The sequence below is a fragment of the Vanessa tameamea genome, chromosome 18 (genome assembly GCF_037043105.1).
Source record: "Vanessa tameamea isolate UH-Manoa-2023 chromosome 18, ilVanTame1 primary haplotype, whole genome shotgun sequence".
Lineage (NCBI taxonomy): Eukaryota > Metazoa > Arthropoda > Insecta > Lepidoptera > Nymphalidae > Vanessa > Vanessa tameamea.
Window position 1 is genome coordinate 7,961,873 of NC_087326.1, and position 17,578 is coordinate 7,979,450.

Genomic DNA, 17,578 nt, shown 5'->3' on the forward strand with positions numbered 1-17,578 from the left:
ACCAACCGGAAAGATATGTGTCAAACCCTTATAGCCAATTCCAATGGCAGGTGTAAGATAAATAAAAAATTATGACCTTGAATTGATATGACATCATTGGTCGAGATTTAAATAATCTGTGGTATTAAAAAAAAGAAGAATTATGCATTATAAATAAATATACATTGTTCAAGATTTTGTGCAGTGAATTATATAACAGCTATTCGCAAATCGCTTGGAATCTTATTTATATTAAATTTAAGGTTTATTTATCTTTACTCCTTCTAACATTGAAATATAGCTTAACGACATGAGTTACAACCATAAAATTAAAATAAATTTAATGCTGGGGCAAGTTAAACCGTTAATTTAAAGGTATATAATCGTTTTTCTTAAGTTACTAACATTTTAATTGTTATCATTGAGTAATATCGATCATGATTAATGAATTCAAGAATACAGCTGCTTCTTAAAATACGAATGGAAATGTCAACTGAAATTGATGATAAATGTTATTCATTAAATCTCATAGCTCATATAAGCGACCACAGATTATTATGATTTTATTAGAAACCTTAATGATTGGTAACGATGGAATTCGTTTAACTACCTAAATTAATTTTAAAATTTTGTTTAAATACAAATCGATGGATTGTTGTTAAGAATATTAAACTTCGATAATGGAAAGAAGTGAGCTTTTATGGTACAGGGATGGTCAATCTTTTAGAATATAGATTTAAAATGTGACAAATATTATTCGGAAAAAGCCCAATGGCAAAAAATGTACTTGGTATCACGGGCTTCAGGTATAAAAAATATTAAGGATGCTAAGAATATATAACCATTCAATTATAATTTTATTTTGCAACAAAATTAATTAATTACTATTTTTAAAAAATAATTTCCTCGTGTAAAACTGTGTTTGTAATGAATACCTAATAAGGAAGAATAGCTTTTTTTAAAGAATACTAGTAATCCTCGAAATTAATTAAAGAATTACTAATATACCTATTTAGGAGGGGTCTCCTTTTAAGCTTATCACTTGTGTTAGGAGTGGGGACGTAAATAGCCCAGGGGGTCAGGATCGATCCTGCGACTTTTACATCGCTAGGCGGCCCGTAAACCATTGCGCTATTGACGCTTCAAATAGTAACACTTCACAAAATAAAATGTCTCGGACCACTGCCGGAATCAATGTAATGACAACTGAGACTGTTAACTGTGATTATGAAGTCGCATTAGATGCGAATTGAGATTCACATAATATATATAAATAATTTTGTGAATATTGCACGTTAATTCAAACTTACGACGTAATATTATTACAATCGACAAATTCTACATCATATATTTTGAAATATTACATTAGTAAAAAAAACGTATATAAAACCTTATATTACGTACATCTATAATAAATATAGGAAAAGGTCTCAGTCAATATCAAAACAAAAAAAAAAAAACAGTTTTTAAATAATGATCGAATTCGTTAATATAAACGTTCGACAAAAGATAATAATATAAAAAAAAAAATGTAAGCAAATTTGCTAACATTATATGATGCACAAAACAAGCTTAGAAAACGAACCAAGGACAGAATACAACAAAGAGTTTCTAAGCCTGTTCATTATAATAAATGTTGTACAATGTTTTGCATTTAAAGTTAAAACATAGAATTATCTCTTTCTATTATAAGTAATTTGACATTTAAAAAAAAGGCAAAACGTTATTTAACAGTACATTTGCTATACACATACGGTATATTTATGCGACAGACAGACTATCTCTTTACCAACGACTTGTGATGTCCTATGTCGCACATGTGTAGCCGCAACCTTAGAGTTTGTGGTTCGTGTACATTTAATAATAAATTCAAAACGTTTGCGATATAGACAAAATAGAAAAAAAACCGTTAAATACAATTTAACTTTAAATTAAAAATTCCATCTATAGATAAAAAAAAATGGACGAGTACCCGAATTGTTCTTACTTTTGGACTTCACTGTTGTATCTGTGAACATATAATGTCTAATTAATTGTTACAATATTATAATCATGCTTACATACAATCTGTAGTTATATTATAAATTCGAAAATAACTCTATTAGTCTGTTGCGCTTAAACCACTAAATTGAATGATTTTGATGAAATTTGATACGAAGCAAGTTTAAACCCGAAGAATGGGTATAGGTTACTTTTTTCACCCTTTGAACACTCTCAAAGGGTGAAAAAAGTATCAAAAGACCTTTAACGTTGGCGAACCCGGGAGTTACAGCTAGTAGTTCATATTTATACCCCGGGATCTTCTCTAGCTTGGAGGCTCACAACGGTGGGCCAACCGTCGGGGCGTCACGGTAGCATGCGCGTGCGATCCCGTGATGCCCCCTGTAAAGACGGAGTGGGTACCGATTTTTTAGTGGGTATTCCGGCGCTTTTAGCGCCAGCGAGCCCCACATAAACTTCACGAAGGGGAAACGCCTAAGAGAGTTTTTCGGTAAAAAGGAGTTCATTTATAATATTGAGTAAGATTTCTTTTACAACGGTATCGTATTCAAATTTAATTTGTATCCGACTTGTGTATTGTTTTATCTTAAAATTAAAAAAAAAACGACACTGTCGTCTTTAGTACGCTGGAAGTACCTAAAGCGGCGACTACTAGATAAGCGTCGGGTCATAGGTTGACGGCGATTATTGAAAATATAAATTAATTATAAAAAAAAAGAGAATAAACAATTTTAAAGATTAAGAATATTATTTGAGTTAACTATGACTTCTCATCGAACTAATTACGAATGTAATAACAAGGGTACTCATTCACAATCGTTATGTATGTGTATGTATAATATCGTGACTATGATGATGATCTCGAAAATGTGTATTTAAATGATGCACTCTCTGTTCACCATTCGAGACGGCTATGCGTATAATCTCTCACCCATTTAATAACAAATTTGATAAGGAGGATACTCATTTACCTCCGTTAAATATATTATATTTTAGACGAGTTAAACATTTTATAATATCCTTACCATTTTTTACAGTTAGTGTCGGAATGATTCTATTCAATATCCAGCTTCAGCTTCTGTGGAACTAAATATTTTTGTTATAACAAAGGGTTACCTGTCGGACGGTAACAATTTAATGAGAATTAAATATTAATTGAATAAATCTTTATAAGTTTTCTGAATGTCTGTTTAATTAGATTTTGCAATAAATTGTATTTATCTCTCTTAGAGCCGAGATGGCCCAGAGGTTAGAACGCGTGCATCTTAACCGATGATTACGGGTTCAAACCAAGGCAAGCACCACTGAATTTTCATGTGCTTAATTTGTGTTTATAATTCAAATCGTGCTCGACGCTAAAGGAACACATCATGAGGAAACTATTGGAGTGGAATATGCTCCAAAACCTTCTCCTCAAAGGGAGAGGGGGCCTTAGCTTAGCAGTGGGAAATTTATAGGCTGTTAATGTATTAAATTTAACTTAGTAATAAAATTTGGTTAAATATATACCTTTCTTTGATCGAAGAATCGTTAGCTGCTCTTCCATTTGCTGAAAATAAAAATATATATTTCAATATCTTAATCATAGTCATAAACTAAGCTAAGTCGAAATAATATGCATTACGGGCATAAAACTTTATAGTGTATAATAATGATTGGTTATTTGATACTATATATAAATAGTTTCGGGACGGGCAAGTTTTAGGTACCCTGTGTTATTATTTACTCTCAATAAATCCTTCTTGGGGCCAGGTATCCGTTTCTATAATAAAATTCCGCAGACATTTTTAACTTTGCCGTTCCATGAATTCAAATCATTTTAAAGAAAATCACTTGTAAATATACATTACTAAAGGAGGCATATTAGTCAATACAAGATTATACAGATGATAAAAAAGGAGTTAATACTTGTTGACTTCCAGGCAGGATATATTACATACTTATATAATTGTATATAACTAAGATGACTATATTTTTAAATGTTGAAAAAGAGTAACTACTGAGTTTCTTGACGGTTCTTCTCGGTAGAATCTATATTCCGAACCGGTGGTAGCATCACTTAATATAGTTTCAAGTTTGTTAAATGACGACTCAAAAGTGCTTGTAACAGCCTATTTGAATAAAGTATATTTTGATTTTGATTCTTGGCAGTGTGTATGCAACGTTTTATGATGATCAGTAAACACGCGACAGCGTAACAAAAAAACTCACATTAACAATAAAAAGGTACGATTTTTAAAAGTTAACACAGATATTCCTTATTGCATAAAATGATGAGCTTACTGACTTGCGAGTTTTCATATTTAATTTTTTTTTAAATTGTTTATGTTGCACTGCAAATCCTGTTTTCCAAATGTACTTTCATTTTCACTAAATGAATAAAAGAAACAAAAAATTAAAATGCAGCGACTACACCTTCGTTTGTTATCAATTATTACTTAAAAACAAAATTACCAATTTTATGTTGACTTTTTATAATCTGTTCCACCTGGTTAGTGATTTCGGTTTTTATAAAGTCTATGGAATATTCCTTCGAATCATTTATTTCTTGTTCCTTTTTTCCTAATTTGTAAATATCATCACAGTTTGGGAGCTCAACGTCGTCTGTATTTTCTGACACGACCGAATTCTCGTGACAAATATTGCCCTCCGCTGAGGAGTTACTCCGGTTACCGATTTCTTCGGGATACTTGTTCGTTTGAAACGTATCTTGGTCCGACTCTGTGTTATAATCAGACTTTTCGCTTCTTGGATTTGTGATATTTGTTAACTGAAAGGTAAATAAAATTCATTCTATTAATTCAATTTTTGTTTATAAATCAAGTGTAGTGTAGATTAATGCATATTTTTATGAATAAATTGGGAACATGTTGATTCTTTTAAATCGGTTATAACAGATAACGACCATTGATATAGTGAGATCATTTAGAAAAAACGCGGGAGCTATATATTTATATAATACAAGCGGACCCGGTCAAGCATTGCTGTGACTACGTTATACTTTGAATTATTTTATACGATAATGTTTAGCCATAAACTTCTGGAACAAGTTGAATATAATGGAACAAATTTCATGACAAAATATTAAAAAAACATTGATCGTTTTAATATATATTAGTTTATATAAAATATATATCACCGTGTAACCCGAGGAGTCGTCGGAGTCCGCGTCGATGTCCACCATCATCTTCTCTATGAGTCGCTCCATGCTGCTGCCGGCGTCGTTTTGCTGTCCTCGCTTGTTTCTCTTCACCACCTGCAAACATCACAACGCATTTAGGCATCACGTGTAGTATACTAAACAAATGTTGATAGGCCTTAGGAGACTTTATTCATTCATTTTGGAAGTAATTTAAACCGAACTAAGTTCAGCTTTAAGTTATTATTTTTGTTTAAAATTTACTAATATTCTGTAATTACTGTTTAAATTCAAACAGCTTGTCTAGAAGTATACATAGAAGTCAATGGGTTTGTCACATGCGAGATATATATCGAAAAAAAAAACAATTGACAGAATGTTTAAATGTAATGTAGATTTTTTTATTATTTTTTTATATATTATATTTTAATTATTATTTATTCGTCCAGATAATCGAGATTTAGATTTTACGGGATAAGCTGCTAGCAATATACCTACATGGATATCATTTGTAAAGAAACTTGGTAGCGATACTAATATTTTAAATGCGAAAGTAACTCTATTGGCCTATCTTTTTTTTGTCTGTCTGTTGTTCTTTTACGGCCAAACCATTGAACCAAATTTAACGAATTTTGGTATGAAGCAAGCTTGAACTCCAATACCCGACGACCAACCCCTAAAACGCGAGCGAAGCCGCGGGCGACAACTAGTTAAATGTAAATCGCTTCTCTGTTAAATTATCTGTATAGTATATTTTATCTTTATTAGTGTATGGTACTAGATTTCTTACCAGAATCTCGTCTCCATTGCTGAGCTGCGTGTTGTTGTTCCCGTAGTGCTGCCTCCGGAAGCACATCGTGAACTCGAACAGCGACTGTAAGCTGCTGTACCAAGTCTCCCGCGTCGTGGGCTCCGTGCGTGCGCGCATGATGCGGTTGCCTTGGTACTTGAGAGTTCGGAGGTAGCGACGCTTGCTTTGAATATATGTTACCTGAGAAACATTTACAGTTAGAGGAGGCTTTGAAAAAAACGCTTCAAATTCTTTTTAAATAATATTGGCTTTAGATGGCGCTTATATGCACACCCTACTGTGTGAGTACTCGTCACATATTTTCCCGCCAAACAGCAACAATCAAAATTGTTCTGATCGGTTCGAAGTTCGGTTTCAAGAGTGAGTGAAACAGTGTAACTGTGACATAGTTTCCAATTATGGTGGCGCCTTGGCAATGTGTGGGATGCTTTATATTTCTTACAGAGCCAACCAAGAGCCAAGAGTTTATGGGTGGTTAGAACCACTTATCATCGGTTGGCCTATTTGCGAGTAAACACAATTACGACTATTTAAAAAAAAAAAACTGTTCGCAATAGCGTACACCTAGGTTTCTATTTAATTTCGTAAATAAAAAAAAATCAATAGAGTATTATCGGAACACGAATCGATAAATCTTCAAACATAAATATATTAAACCTTTTTAGTTCATCTAAAAATTAAAAGTAAATTAATTCCACACTCAAGCGTTACTATATGTATATTTATCAAATGTACTCTGTACTAATTCTCATCGTGTCATTTTCCCAAATTGTTATCGATAGTTACTTGTTTATTTAAACGCACTTCATTAACATCAACACTATCGTCTGATATAAACAAATTAGCTAATATGTAAGAAATAATTATTATTAATATTGCTAATGAATGTATTGCTATTATCAGTGTGTATTTATTTCTGCTTATGATCAAATGTGATATCTATTGATCCGTCCGTATTCAAACTAACGACTGAACGGACGCTCGGTCGTTTTTTTATAGTGATGTGATTTTATTCGAATCGTAATAACATACCGGATATTTTAACATATAATTACTTGTTTAAAAAAACACATATTTTAAGTATTAAAAATTAATAACTACAATTAATAATCTGTATTATACGTTTTGTTTTTTCATGGAATGTATATCTGTTGAAATACAGTCGTTTAATGAACATAATTTGTAATTTACATCACAATTTGTGCATTAGCCACAGATAAATGATTTATGGGCCGTTTATTTTCGAGGGTGGAATTTTAAGGTCTTATAAGAGGTCTCTGTAAATAGTTTTGTTTTGCTCATTCCTGCCTGAGAATGATCACGTCGCATAATCATTGATAAATAACTTGAGTGATTATGGAACATTAAATAATAGTAATATTATTATCAACACTACCTGTTCATGAAGTATAAACAAATTGTTTACCTTCTAGACTACTCTACTTGACTCTATATCTATGTAATTATTTTATAATTAAAATATTAGGCTTAGGACGGCTAAACGGATCATCCTTTATGTTAATACCAAATATTGTAACAGTATACTCACGACATCAGCTGATCTGAGCGGTGGTTTCCCAAGTGCTAAATTGATGAGCGATATGGACTCTCTCGTGACACGCAGAAGAAGGAGGAGGGCGAGGAAAAATACCCAGGGAAGAGGGCGGATCAGTTCTGGCTGTGGCCTCTCCTCTTGATCCACTGTAATGTAATGTATTATATATTAGTATTTATTAGCATGTATACATCGATTTCATTTTAATATATAATTATGAAATCTCTACCGACACAAAAAATATATGACCTTTTTGTCATATTTTAAGAGACGTGTTGAATTATCAAATTACTTTTATAGGCAATACCTAGTCTCTTGCAAAAAGTATTTTATATGTCTTTTACTATAAAAGGGTTGCCTACTACTTGTTTTTTTTTGGCTTTTATTTGTGCCAAAAGGGCACAGATTATTTCGTCAATGTCACGTGCGATTGCCTACTACTGGCCAGTAATACTTACTTCATTTGATTGTCAATTTAATATTTTCTGTGACAGTCTCTCAAAATATTTTTATTTGGTGTAATAAATTCAAACTAAACCGAGCTCTCTCTATTATTTTTACCCTAACCTCCTATACAACGAATAAATCATTTTTGGATTATAAGAATTTTATGTTTCATCGATTAAATTTATAAAATTATATGTCATTAGCATATTTTTATTAAACTAACATAATACTAACTGGTCTATATTACAGCATATAAACTTGTTCGTGTATCATCAGATACAATTGTTATAGAATAGTTCTAAATAAACATACACGGCAGTGGTACAGCCCATCTCGCGCTTTTCTCAACGATCCAGAGCGCTCGGTCCATGTAACGGAGCGCGGTCTGCCCGAGCCGATAGCTCGATGCACTTTCCGCCGCATTCTGTAAGACTTCCTTGACGATCGATACTAGTTCCATCACTGAAACTAATGAATCAAGTGTAAAGCTAATGCAAGAATATATTGTGTAGTGGATATGGAATTTAATTAAAAATTTGGAAGCATTACTGAAAGCATTACTTAAATAAATATATAAAAATATATTTTTTTTATATATTTATTTAATTATTATTTGTTTCATTAAAGATATTTTCTTTACAAAAAAAACGTCATTTGCAATTTATTTTACTTAATACAGTGTAACTTAAACGTATCTCCTAAATTTACTGTTATTTATAATAGATTTGTAATGTGATTTTATAATAGAAATATTTAGGCACATTTAAATAAATCTAAATTACAGAAAAAATACTCCCAAGACGCGGAGTTAAGCAGATACAATATTTCTTGGTGAGATTATATAGTGTTGTATAGGATGTGATTAGTTAAACAATGATTGCCTTCTTCTATCGAATGCAAAGCCAATGATGACAGAAAGAGACGAAACATTGTTTACCTGAGAATTCGCTAAGGAACATTTATAAGTATTATTAATTATAATATGTGTAATTAAATCAGTCAAAGAGAAATGGTAAATAAGCGAAGGACGTCTAGCTATTCGGATGTAACTGGATGTTATTATTATAGATTTATTCCATCACGAAGGCGCGCCCTCTACGTTATATTATTATTGGTGTGCATTAGTATGAGTGGCTTACAAGATGTCGTAGTGTGCGTGAGATTAATGACAGCCCAAAAATACCGATTAAATCATATCTGTATACTCGTATATGAATAGACACCAGATTTGTTTGTAGAATTTATAGTCTTCAATCTGACGAAGATTGTAAAAAAAGTTAGTGAAAAAAGTTGTTTTGATATCTGGTAATAACGGATATCCCGCATGTATAATCATAATAATAATATAATCCCGCAGTTGCTATAAATTACTCGTAAAAATCTTCAAACTTTTTTTTAAATAAGTTTACACGTATTATTACCGAACAGAATTATCTTATCAAGAGGTAAAAAAATTGAGAAGTTCGTTATGAAATTATACACAATTTTTCATAAGATAATACCCGTACATATTTCAATTAAATTATGCTGGTTTAAATAAATAAATCCAGATTAACAAAACAAATTAAAAACCCCTTTGTAATTTCTACTTAATAAAATTGTAAAATTTCTGACTGGTGTGTTTAACGGGATGAAACTGCACAGGAATTCCTTATAGAAAATTTGTGAGCACTAAGAGACAATTATTCAAAATTCATCCCCTAACAGTTAAAATATGATGAAAGTTCCTGATTTCTGATGTTAGAAATTAGTATTATGACTTATGTTAAAGAGCTAAGGAAATTCAATATTTAAGTTACAAACATAGAAATCGGTGTCTAGGCTTCTGTTTATAAGTAAAACACTAATATCCTATTAATCCCATCACATACACGCCTAGTATTTTAAGAAAATTAGTAGTATAGTAGCACATTTGTAGCAAATTTCCATCTGACTCATTCAGGTTTTCTCGTCATGTTGTTCCACCGACCACGAGATGATTTATAGACAGAAATTAAACACGTTCACATTCAGCATTGCTTGATCGGATCCATTACCTTCGATTAAAATTCACGTGCACCAACCACTAAGAAATGAGCCACCTAGTAGGAACTCAGTCACCTTGGCTACTTATAAATCTAAGTAATATATATGTTTATATGTATAAAACTGTTTATCGATTTAAAAAAATGTAATAATAAAAATAGATAAAAATACTTAATCAATATAAATAGAACTTATATAATTATCATTTTAACTTATTATATAGGAAGCTCCGCTTCGCATTTACGCCAGCTTTAAATTTAGAACATTAACGTGTCAAGAGTGAATTTCATATTCTCGTAGAATTAAATTATATATACTACTTATAGATACAACAAAAACTTTGAAGTCCGTAAAAAAACGGATACATTAGTCTGGTTTTTAAATATTTATTTTAAAATAAAAATAATGAATTTTCAACTTAATTGTACCTATCACTTTTTTGACTTTAAAAAATATACGTCATTAATGCGCAGTTTAGTATAATTATTATTAATTACATCTGCATATATTTCTTAAGATATTCGACCATGAAAAATAAAAACTGGTAGCGATAGCAAACACGTTATAACATGGACCAACGTAATCATTTAAAAGCGTTTTAAATTTAAATTATTTACGTGTTTCATTTGTTTAAAAGTTATTAAGTACATTTTTAATTCTACTCCTTTAGTTTTAATTTACATTTTATTGTAAATAATTTTTGATTTTTTTTTTATAATTTTTCGCGCTACGCTCGAGTTGAATTTGTGGTCACGAGCTGACTGGGAGCTCCACACGCCCAAAGTCAATTGCACGAGTATTCTTCGACTACCTCTATTTTGTGAATACTGTTCAATTACTTCCACCCTGAATAGTCTCCGACTTACTTTAACCTATGGTAGTGTTGTCTTTGCGGCGCTCTTAAGCTAAAACTATTTATTTTACAGAAGTCAGGACATGAACAACAAGATTTTTTGCTAATTTTATTTATTACATAACTACTTATATTAATCGTAAAATGAAACTGTTTTGAGCAAATATTATCGTGCGGCCAAGACACGGGTTGCAAAGTAATTCGAAAAGGGCACGTCGAAATTAACAAATTTTCAAAACTCCTGGTTTGAAAACAACCAGAACTGAAACGATGGATTCATTCAATTGATGTCAAATTTGGCATTTAAAAAAAATACATTGTCTTTAAAAAGATGTGCGACTAGTTTTACCCGATAGGTAAACACGTAAAATAATTTAAATAATTAATACTATGGGATTTATCTATAAATAAGTTTTGCTTAAATGCAAAGCTATTTACAGTATTTCACATTAGCAAAGTGATGAATAAATTTCTAGAATGATCTCTCATTATCATAATTTATACGATGTATAAAAATAAGTTGAAATATATATTTTTAGGCTGCATATACAGTATATGTCGATATTTTTTTACTTTACCTTCAAGGTAACTTAGCTTTGATGATTGTACTTATCTACTTCCTAATTTTCTGTCCACTTAATATAAAAATCAAATTATCTAGTTTCGTATGTCTGATGCTGACTACCAGTGTCTATGGGCGAAGTAGTCACCACTTACCATCACAGGCTCATTTGCTTTCCTTCTATAAATAAATTTAAAATATATATATTATTATAAAATACACGGGTCAATAAAACTTTTAACGTAGTAACCGTTACAAGGAAGTTAGGCTATAATAATAATAGAGGTACGTCGTCGCACTGTGATGGATTAAGACGGATAGATTTCGCAAAGTAATTTTATATGATACGCACGATAGGAGCCAAAACTATATTAACGATGATATTATATGTGTATGATAAAAGAGTTTTATTTGTACGTTTGTCTTTAATTTAATATAACAGTGCGATTAATATGGTATCTTTACTAGCCACCGGGACCTTCACAGAGGTACAATAAGGGTTTATGCAGAGATTGAAGAACAAACATAAAAAGATTTTTTTTTTTTCGGCTGGTACAGTTAGTATTATTCTCTGTTCTCTACTATAATATGTATTATGCATATAAACCTTACCTTTGAATCAGACTGCTTATTGATGTAAACCGCATTGAAAATACATATAGTTGCGTAGTTTAAGACGATGAAGAGACTTATTGTATACTATAGATATAAAAGGTAGTTTTATAGATGCCATATAATAGATTTATTGTAAATACACAAAATCTGCAATATTTGAAGAAAGATTATTCAAACTAAAAGAATATATAACATTAAATCTTTAGTGCGTCGAAATGAATTATTGAGGATGACAAAAAAGTTCATGGACGTATCAATTACCGTCTTAATATAAATATAATCTGCAATTTAAAATTAACAAAAAAGAACTTCAAGGAAAAATTGCAACAATGAAATTTTTTTCATTGTTGCAATTTTTCCTTGAAGTTTAAATTAAAAATTTTTTTTTTGATTTAATTTTTTTAAATTAAATCAAATTTTATTGGTCTTAAATGGAAAAGAATGATTGTAAATTTAAAAATATTTTTATAAGTTGGAACACATATTTTTTTGTTTAATTTTATACTCTAGGGAAAAAAGTTTATAAAGAAATTCGACATTTTTAAACACAAAATGGAAAGTGACTTTTGGATTCTGTTCACAAAAAAATACAGTTGTATTAGGGTAAAAAGTTTGAATGGAATATTGAAATTTTTAAAGTTAAAACATATTAGTAAACTACTTCTTGGACACTATCTCTACAAAAAAAATAACATTTTTTTATGCTTGTAACGCGTAACTGGTTATCAAATATACGAGTATATAATTACATGATGTGACAAGTAATGTTATGTTTTTACGTTAAACTATTAAAGATTTCTGCCGAAATTCTGACGTACTTAACGTAATTTAACACTAGGAACAAGAATAAACTTCTAACTACTACTACCTGAGTACATAGGTTTAATAAATCTTTTGTGGGTCCATTTCTTTTACGAGATCCTACGAGCGTTAAAAAATATACAATTGACAATTTAAGAGATTCGTTATAAAACGATTGTGTACTAAAGGATATTATAAAACTAATTGATTTCTACACGATTGCATACAATGGGAATGAAACGATCGCTTTCAAAAAATAAATGTTAAATTTAAGCTAAGATGTTATATCCCATGTGCCTGTAGTTACATTCGCTTACTCGCTTTTCAAACCAGAACACACTAATACTAAGAACTGCTGTTTGGCGGTGGAATATCTGATGAGTGAATGGTACCTGCTTTGACGGACTTGCACGAAGCCCTACCACCTTTATCTGTAAATATATAATTCTTCGGTATGTGTGTCTCACTGAACTTTTTCTACATACATGGCTGGACCGATTTTGATTGAGTGTTCAAATGGGTTCCTGGTTTAGATTGAACCCGATAAGTGGCACTGGGATCGGAATGTAAATAAAATTATTTTTTCACCCGTACAAAGTCGGGATACTCAGCTAGTATAACTTTATCAAAATTTACATGACGCATTACTATAACCACTAAAATAAAATACTTAATAAATATTGATAAAGGTAACTATGCGAAAGATCTCAATTTACGTATTTATTAATCAATAAATTTTCAAGGCGAAATAATACGGATGATAAAGCGAGTCACCTTTCCAATATATAATATATGACGACCGTAAAAGGCCTACATATTGTATATCATTCCTGTAATGCGGTATTAATGAAAACATTTTAACAGAAACGCATCGTTATCTATTATTTTTCCGTTCACACAGATAAAACAAATACGACTCCGAGTGAACACATACAAACGTTTTTATATATTTATAATTATTTTTCAATACGTATATATAACATTTATGTATGTAATTGTTAATGTAAAGTAATATTACAAATCGTTGGTTTAATATGGGTACATCGTTACGTTAGCCATCTTGGATTTGAAGAGTAAAATAATATTGTTTAATATTATTAATTTATTTTTCAATTAAGATTTAAGTTGTAGGTAAATTATTTTCAACAACCGTATTTTTCGTTTACATTATTCACAGTTTATTAAAGGTTACAAAGATATTTCAGAATATTAAAGTACGTTCAATACTCGAAGTATCGGCAAAGTTAAAAAAATATATATTACCATCTTAAATTACACGACATAAGTACTATTAGAAAGCTAAAACTTAATTATTTCATCATATTCAGATAATCATATGGATATGCTAGCATTGCTATGAAATTCTTAACAAAACCTTCAAATGAAACACGAGGAGTGTATTACTTTAATAGAATTTAAATTGAATCCATATAAAAGATAAACAAAACAGTAAAACTGCGAATGGTTTGGATCATTTACGTGTATTAATAAAAAAGTATCATTAAAGTTGATAATGGAATGAATAATATCAATTTTTAATTATGCAATTCAATTTTAAATTTTATTGACATGTATTAAATATTTAAGGTAGATTAAAAATACGCATAAATTTATTACTGTCGTTTTTTGATTGAGGTACGAATGTAACATACTATACAGCCAAAACAGCTAAATAATTAAAGCAGTATTTATATTTATTTAAGATTTACCTGGATAGATAGGCAGCTCGGAAGATCTCTTTCTAGGGCGGGTTGTAAAAACACTCTATCCTCTGTGGTAGATTGATATATATTTCTTAAGTAAACACACCGACTTAAAACGCAACAAAAAATAATAATTATAGAATTCTGGTTTTAATATTTTTCGACGTTAACCGACCGAATAGTTTAAAGCATACTTTTTAGTCACCACGGTTTAGTTTCGACATTAAACAAATATTTATTCAAGCTACTATTAATTAATAATTGATAATTAATTTAATTTATTTAAGGAATCGTCTTAATGAGTTGAAGGTCCAAACCGCTATCGCCAAGTAAAGCCGGGCGAGTATGTTATAGATAGTTATTATAAACAGTGTCAAAGCAAAGGGCATAGGTCGGTGCAATCACAGTCAGATATCGAGACGTCCAAGACAAATATGCAACGACCAATTATTATTTAATAAATACTAATATATACTTACCTTGTTTGTTTGTTTGTGTAACGATTGTATAACGATTCGGCTGTTGCGTTATCGGTACTAGAGTGTTATATAGTATTCTATTCTTCATAGTTATATATATATAGGTATAACATAGTAAATTATACCACGCTGCTCCAATATGGTTTGGGGGATACACATGTGGCAGAATATCATTTGAATCGAGCAAATATCTGAACATTTTCATTTACGAAATGAACAATAAATAAATACTTGCCAGGGCTTGAATTCACACTCTAATGTTAAGAGTCACAAGTTCTAACCACCAAGATATCTCAGCCATATAAAAATATAAGTTGTATATTGAATACTAAATTATGGTTAAAGAAGATGTTCCATAAGTATATTGTTTATTATAAATGCGAAAATTTACATGTTTATTTTAAAGTAGCCCAATAAGATTTTGCATAGAATGTGCACAAAAAAATATTAAAATTTACTTTAAGCATAGTGAGGTCTTAATTGCTAGTATAATAATATATGTACAAGTATAAATAGATGTTGCATTATGAGTGATAGAGTATCTATATGAAATATAATAGATATTATGAAAATACCATCTAATTATAGGCAATGATGCATTTCTTAAATTGTCTATTTGTTCAACTAATATCAAATCACAGTTAAATCATTGAAACATGTATATTTTGTCATTATAATTATTATTATTACAAAGAAACAATATTTGTAATAAGTATTAAGTTAAATCACTCACTTACTGAAAGGATTTTTACAATTTATTATATTTATTTTATACAATAAATTTAAATTTTTTTTTTTTTTATAAATGGTATTAAAGTCATTATCATAATATTATTAAATTGGTATATATGTTTCCACTTAAACCATAATTTTGCATCTGCCAGTCTTCAGAAAGACACCGACAATCACTCAACATTGTATCAATATCGACAACTAGGTAATAACAGAAACGTGGGTTGAAAACAAAATATTACTAATTTTGAGATGCAGCTGAATTTGAATAGAAACTGTTTAGTTAATGCTACATATTAATTATTTTTTTATTTACTAAATTACTTTATATCACAGAAGTTTACAAAGTGACCAAAAAGTTTATATATCTTATTAAACTAAAGTTAATAAATCGAATACAAATAGTATAATTGCAATTCAACGATTTCTAGAACGAAATATGTCAATTATCAACCACTAAACTTGTGATTTTATACATGTATGTATGAAAAATATTTGTTTACACCTATCTACTACTTAAGATGAGTATAGCTCTGTAATTAAATTCATAATTAGACTTATTATTAAACATTGCAATTGTGTTTAATGGACAACAAATATTCAATTTTATACATAATGTGAAATTATAAACATTTATTTTTTCTCTACATACTCTACATTATAAATACAACACAAAACCATTGAGTTTGCATGAAATATTATTAATAGTAAAGTAATATATTCTTATACAAGGTTATATTTGAACGAGCCTCAAGTCAATTATTTACTCAAGTTAAATACAATTGAATACAATATACTTTTTAAACTATGTAGGTATATAATTTATTTAAGATTTATGGAAACTATTAAAATTAAATTTTTATATTGATTTAAATGAGATTTAAATATGTGATTTATTATCTTATATTTGAACAACATGGTCTTTATTTGAGATGGATGAAAGGAACTAATGTTTAAAAGGGTGTAAGATTTTGAGCAAACATTTTCAAGTATATTTTTATTTATTTGTTTCAAAATACTGTGTTTTTGCTATTATTATTAAAACTATTTCATTTTAATAATATAGATTAAATACATTATATTTATATTTATTATTTTGTTTATCAAAATAAATTTAGCTAAATTTATAAGCTACCTAAAAATAAAAGATACATGTTTGTTTGTTAAAACTAAATAAATTACACTTTATATTGTACGCAATATTTGGAAAATAATGTATATTACATTGTCTAGTATGGGACGGTTTCAATGAACTACAAAATTAATAAACTCGTCCATTTTCTTTTCAATTTATGAGAAAATGAAACGAGCGAAAGCAATGTAATAAATTCTTAAAATATAAAACACTTACTTCATACGCCGACAACTATCCCCCGTGTTACACAAGTAAACTAGTTTCTAGCCCGATATTATAAAATATTTCAAAATTAGTTATCAAGTGTGTAAGTTAATAAATAGTTAACGACATACTAAACTAAAGTCGAATAGGAAGATAAACCGCGATAATAAACATATTAAAATTGACAATTGATATTAACAAATAATTTTGACATTAGTATATAGTGTCTAATGTCTATACTTCTCATAATAGATACAAATATTTTATTATTTAGGCACAATCTAGACTCGCAACCTTTTCAATTTTGAAATAAAAATTGAAATGAAAGTATCATTATAATTAATTTATTTTGATATTTTCTCCTAATATTTTCCAGATAAGATATTCGTAACCTTTATGTTTTTAATAATTCACACTTTTTGTTACATTAGCTTGGGTAGTAAATTTTACATTATAAAGTGATCGATTTCGGTCTTTGATAGCAGAGACGCTAACTACAGAAATAAATAATAGTACAAAAGACAGTGTATATACCGA

General features: G+C 29.6%; 1 protein-coding gene across 2 annotated transcripts; it reads right to left on the reverse strand.

Annotated features, from left to right (window-relative positions):
• Nucleotides 1–1,926: 1,926 nt before the first annotated feature.
• Jabba (jabba) lies at nt 1,927–17,244 on the reverse strand. 2 transcript variants are annotated; one of them, XM_026638040.2, is made up of 9 exons: nt 17,054–17,244; nt 8,245–8,400; nt 7,480–7,631; nt 5,910–6,110; nt 5,120–5,236; nt 4,435–4,750; nt 3,490–3,529; nt 3,006–3,066; nt 1,927–1,987 (listed from the first exon to the last, which is right to left on the reverse strand). In XM_026638040.2, the coding sequence occupies exons 2-8, from the start codon at nt 8,390–8,392 to the stop codon at nt 3,039–3,041; spliced, it is 1,002 nt and encodes a 333-aa protein (XP_026493825.2). In that variant the 5' UTR covers nt 8,393–8,400; nt 17,054–17,244; the 3' UTR covers nt 1,927–1,987; nt 3,006–3,038. The 2 variants fall into 2 exon arrangements, with proteins under 2 accessions (XP_026493825.2, XP_064073694.1); XM_064217624.1 differs by lacking the exon at nt 17,054–17,244 and adding an exon at nt 14,498–14,635.
• Between the last annotated feature and the right edge of the window lie 334 nt (nt 17,245–17,578).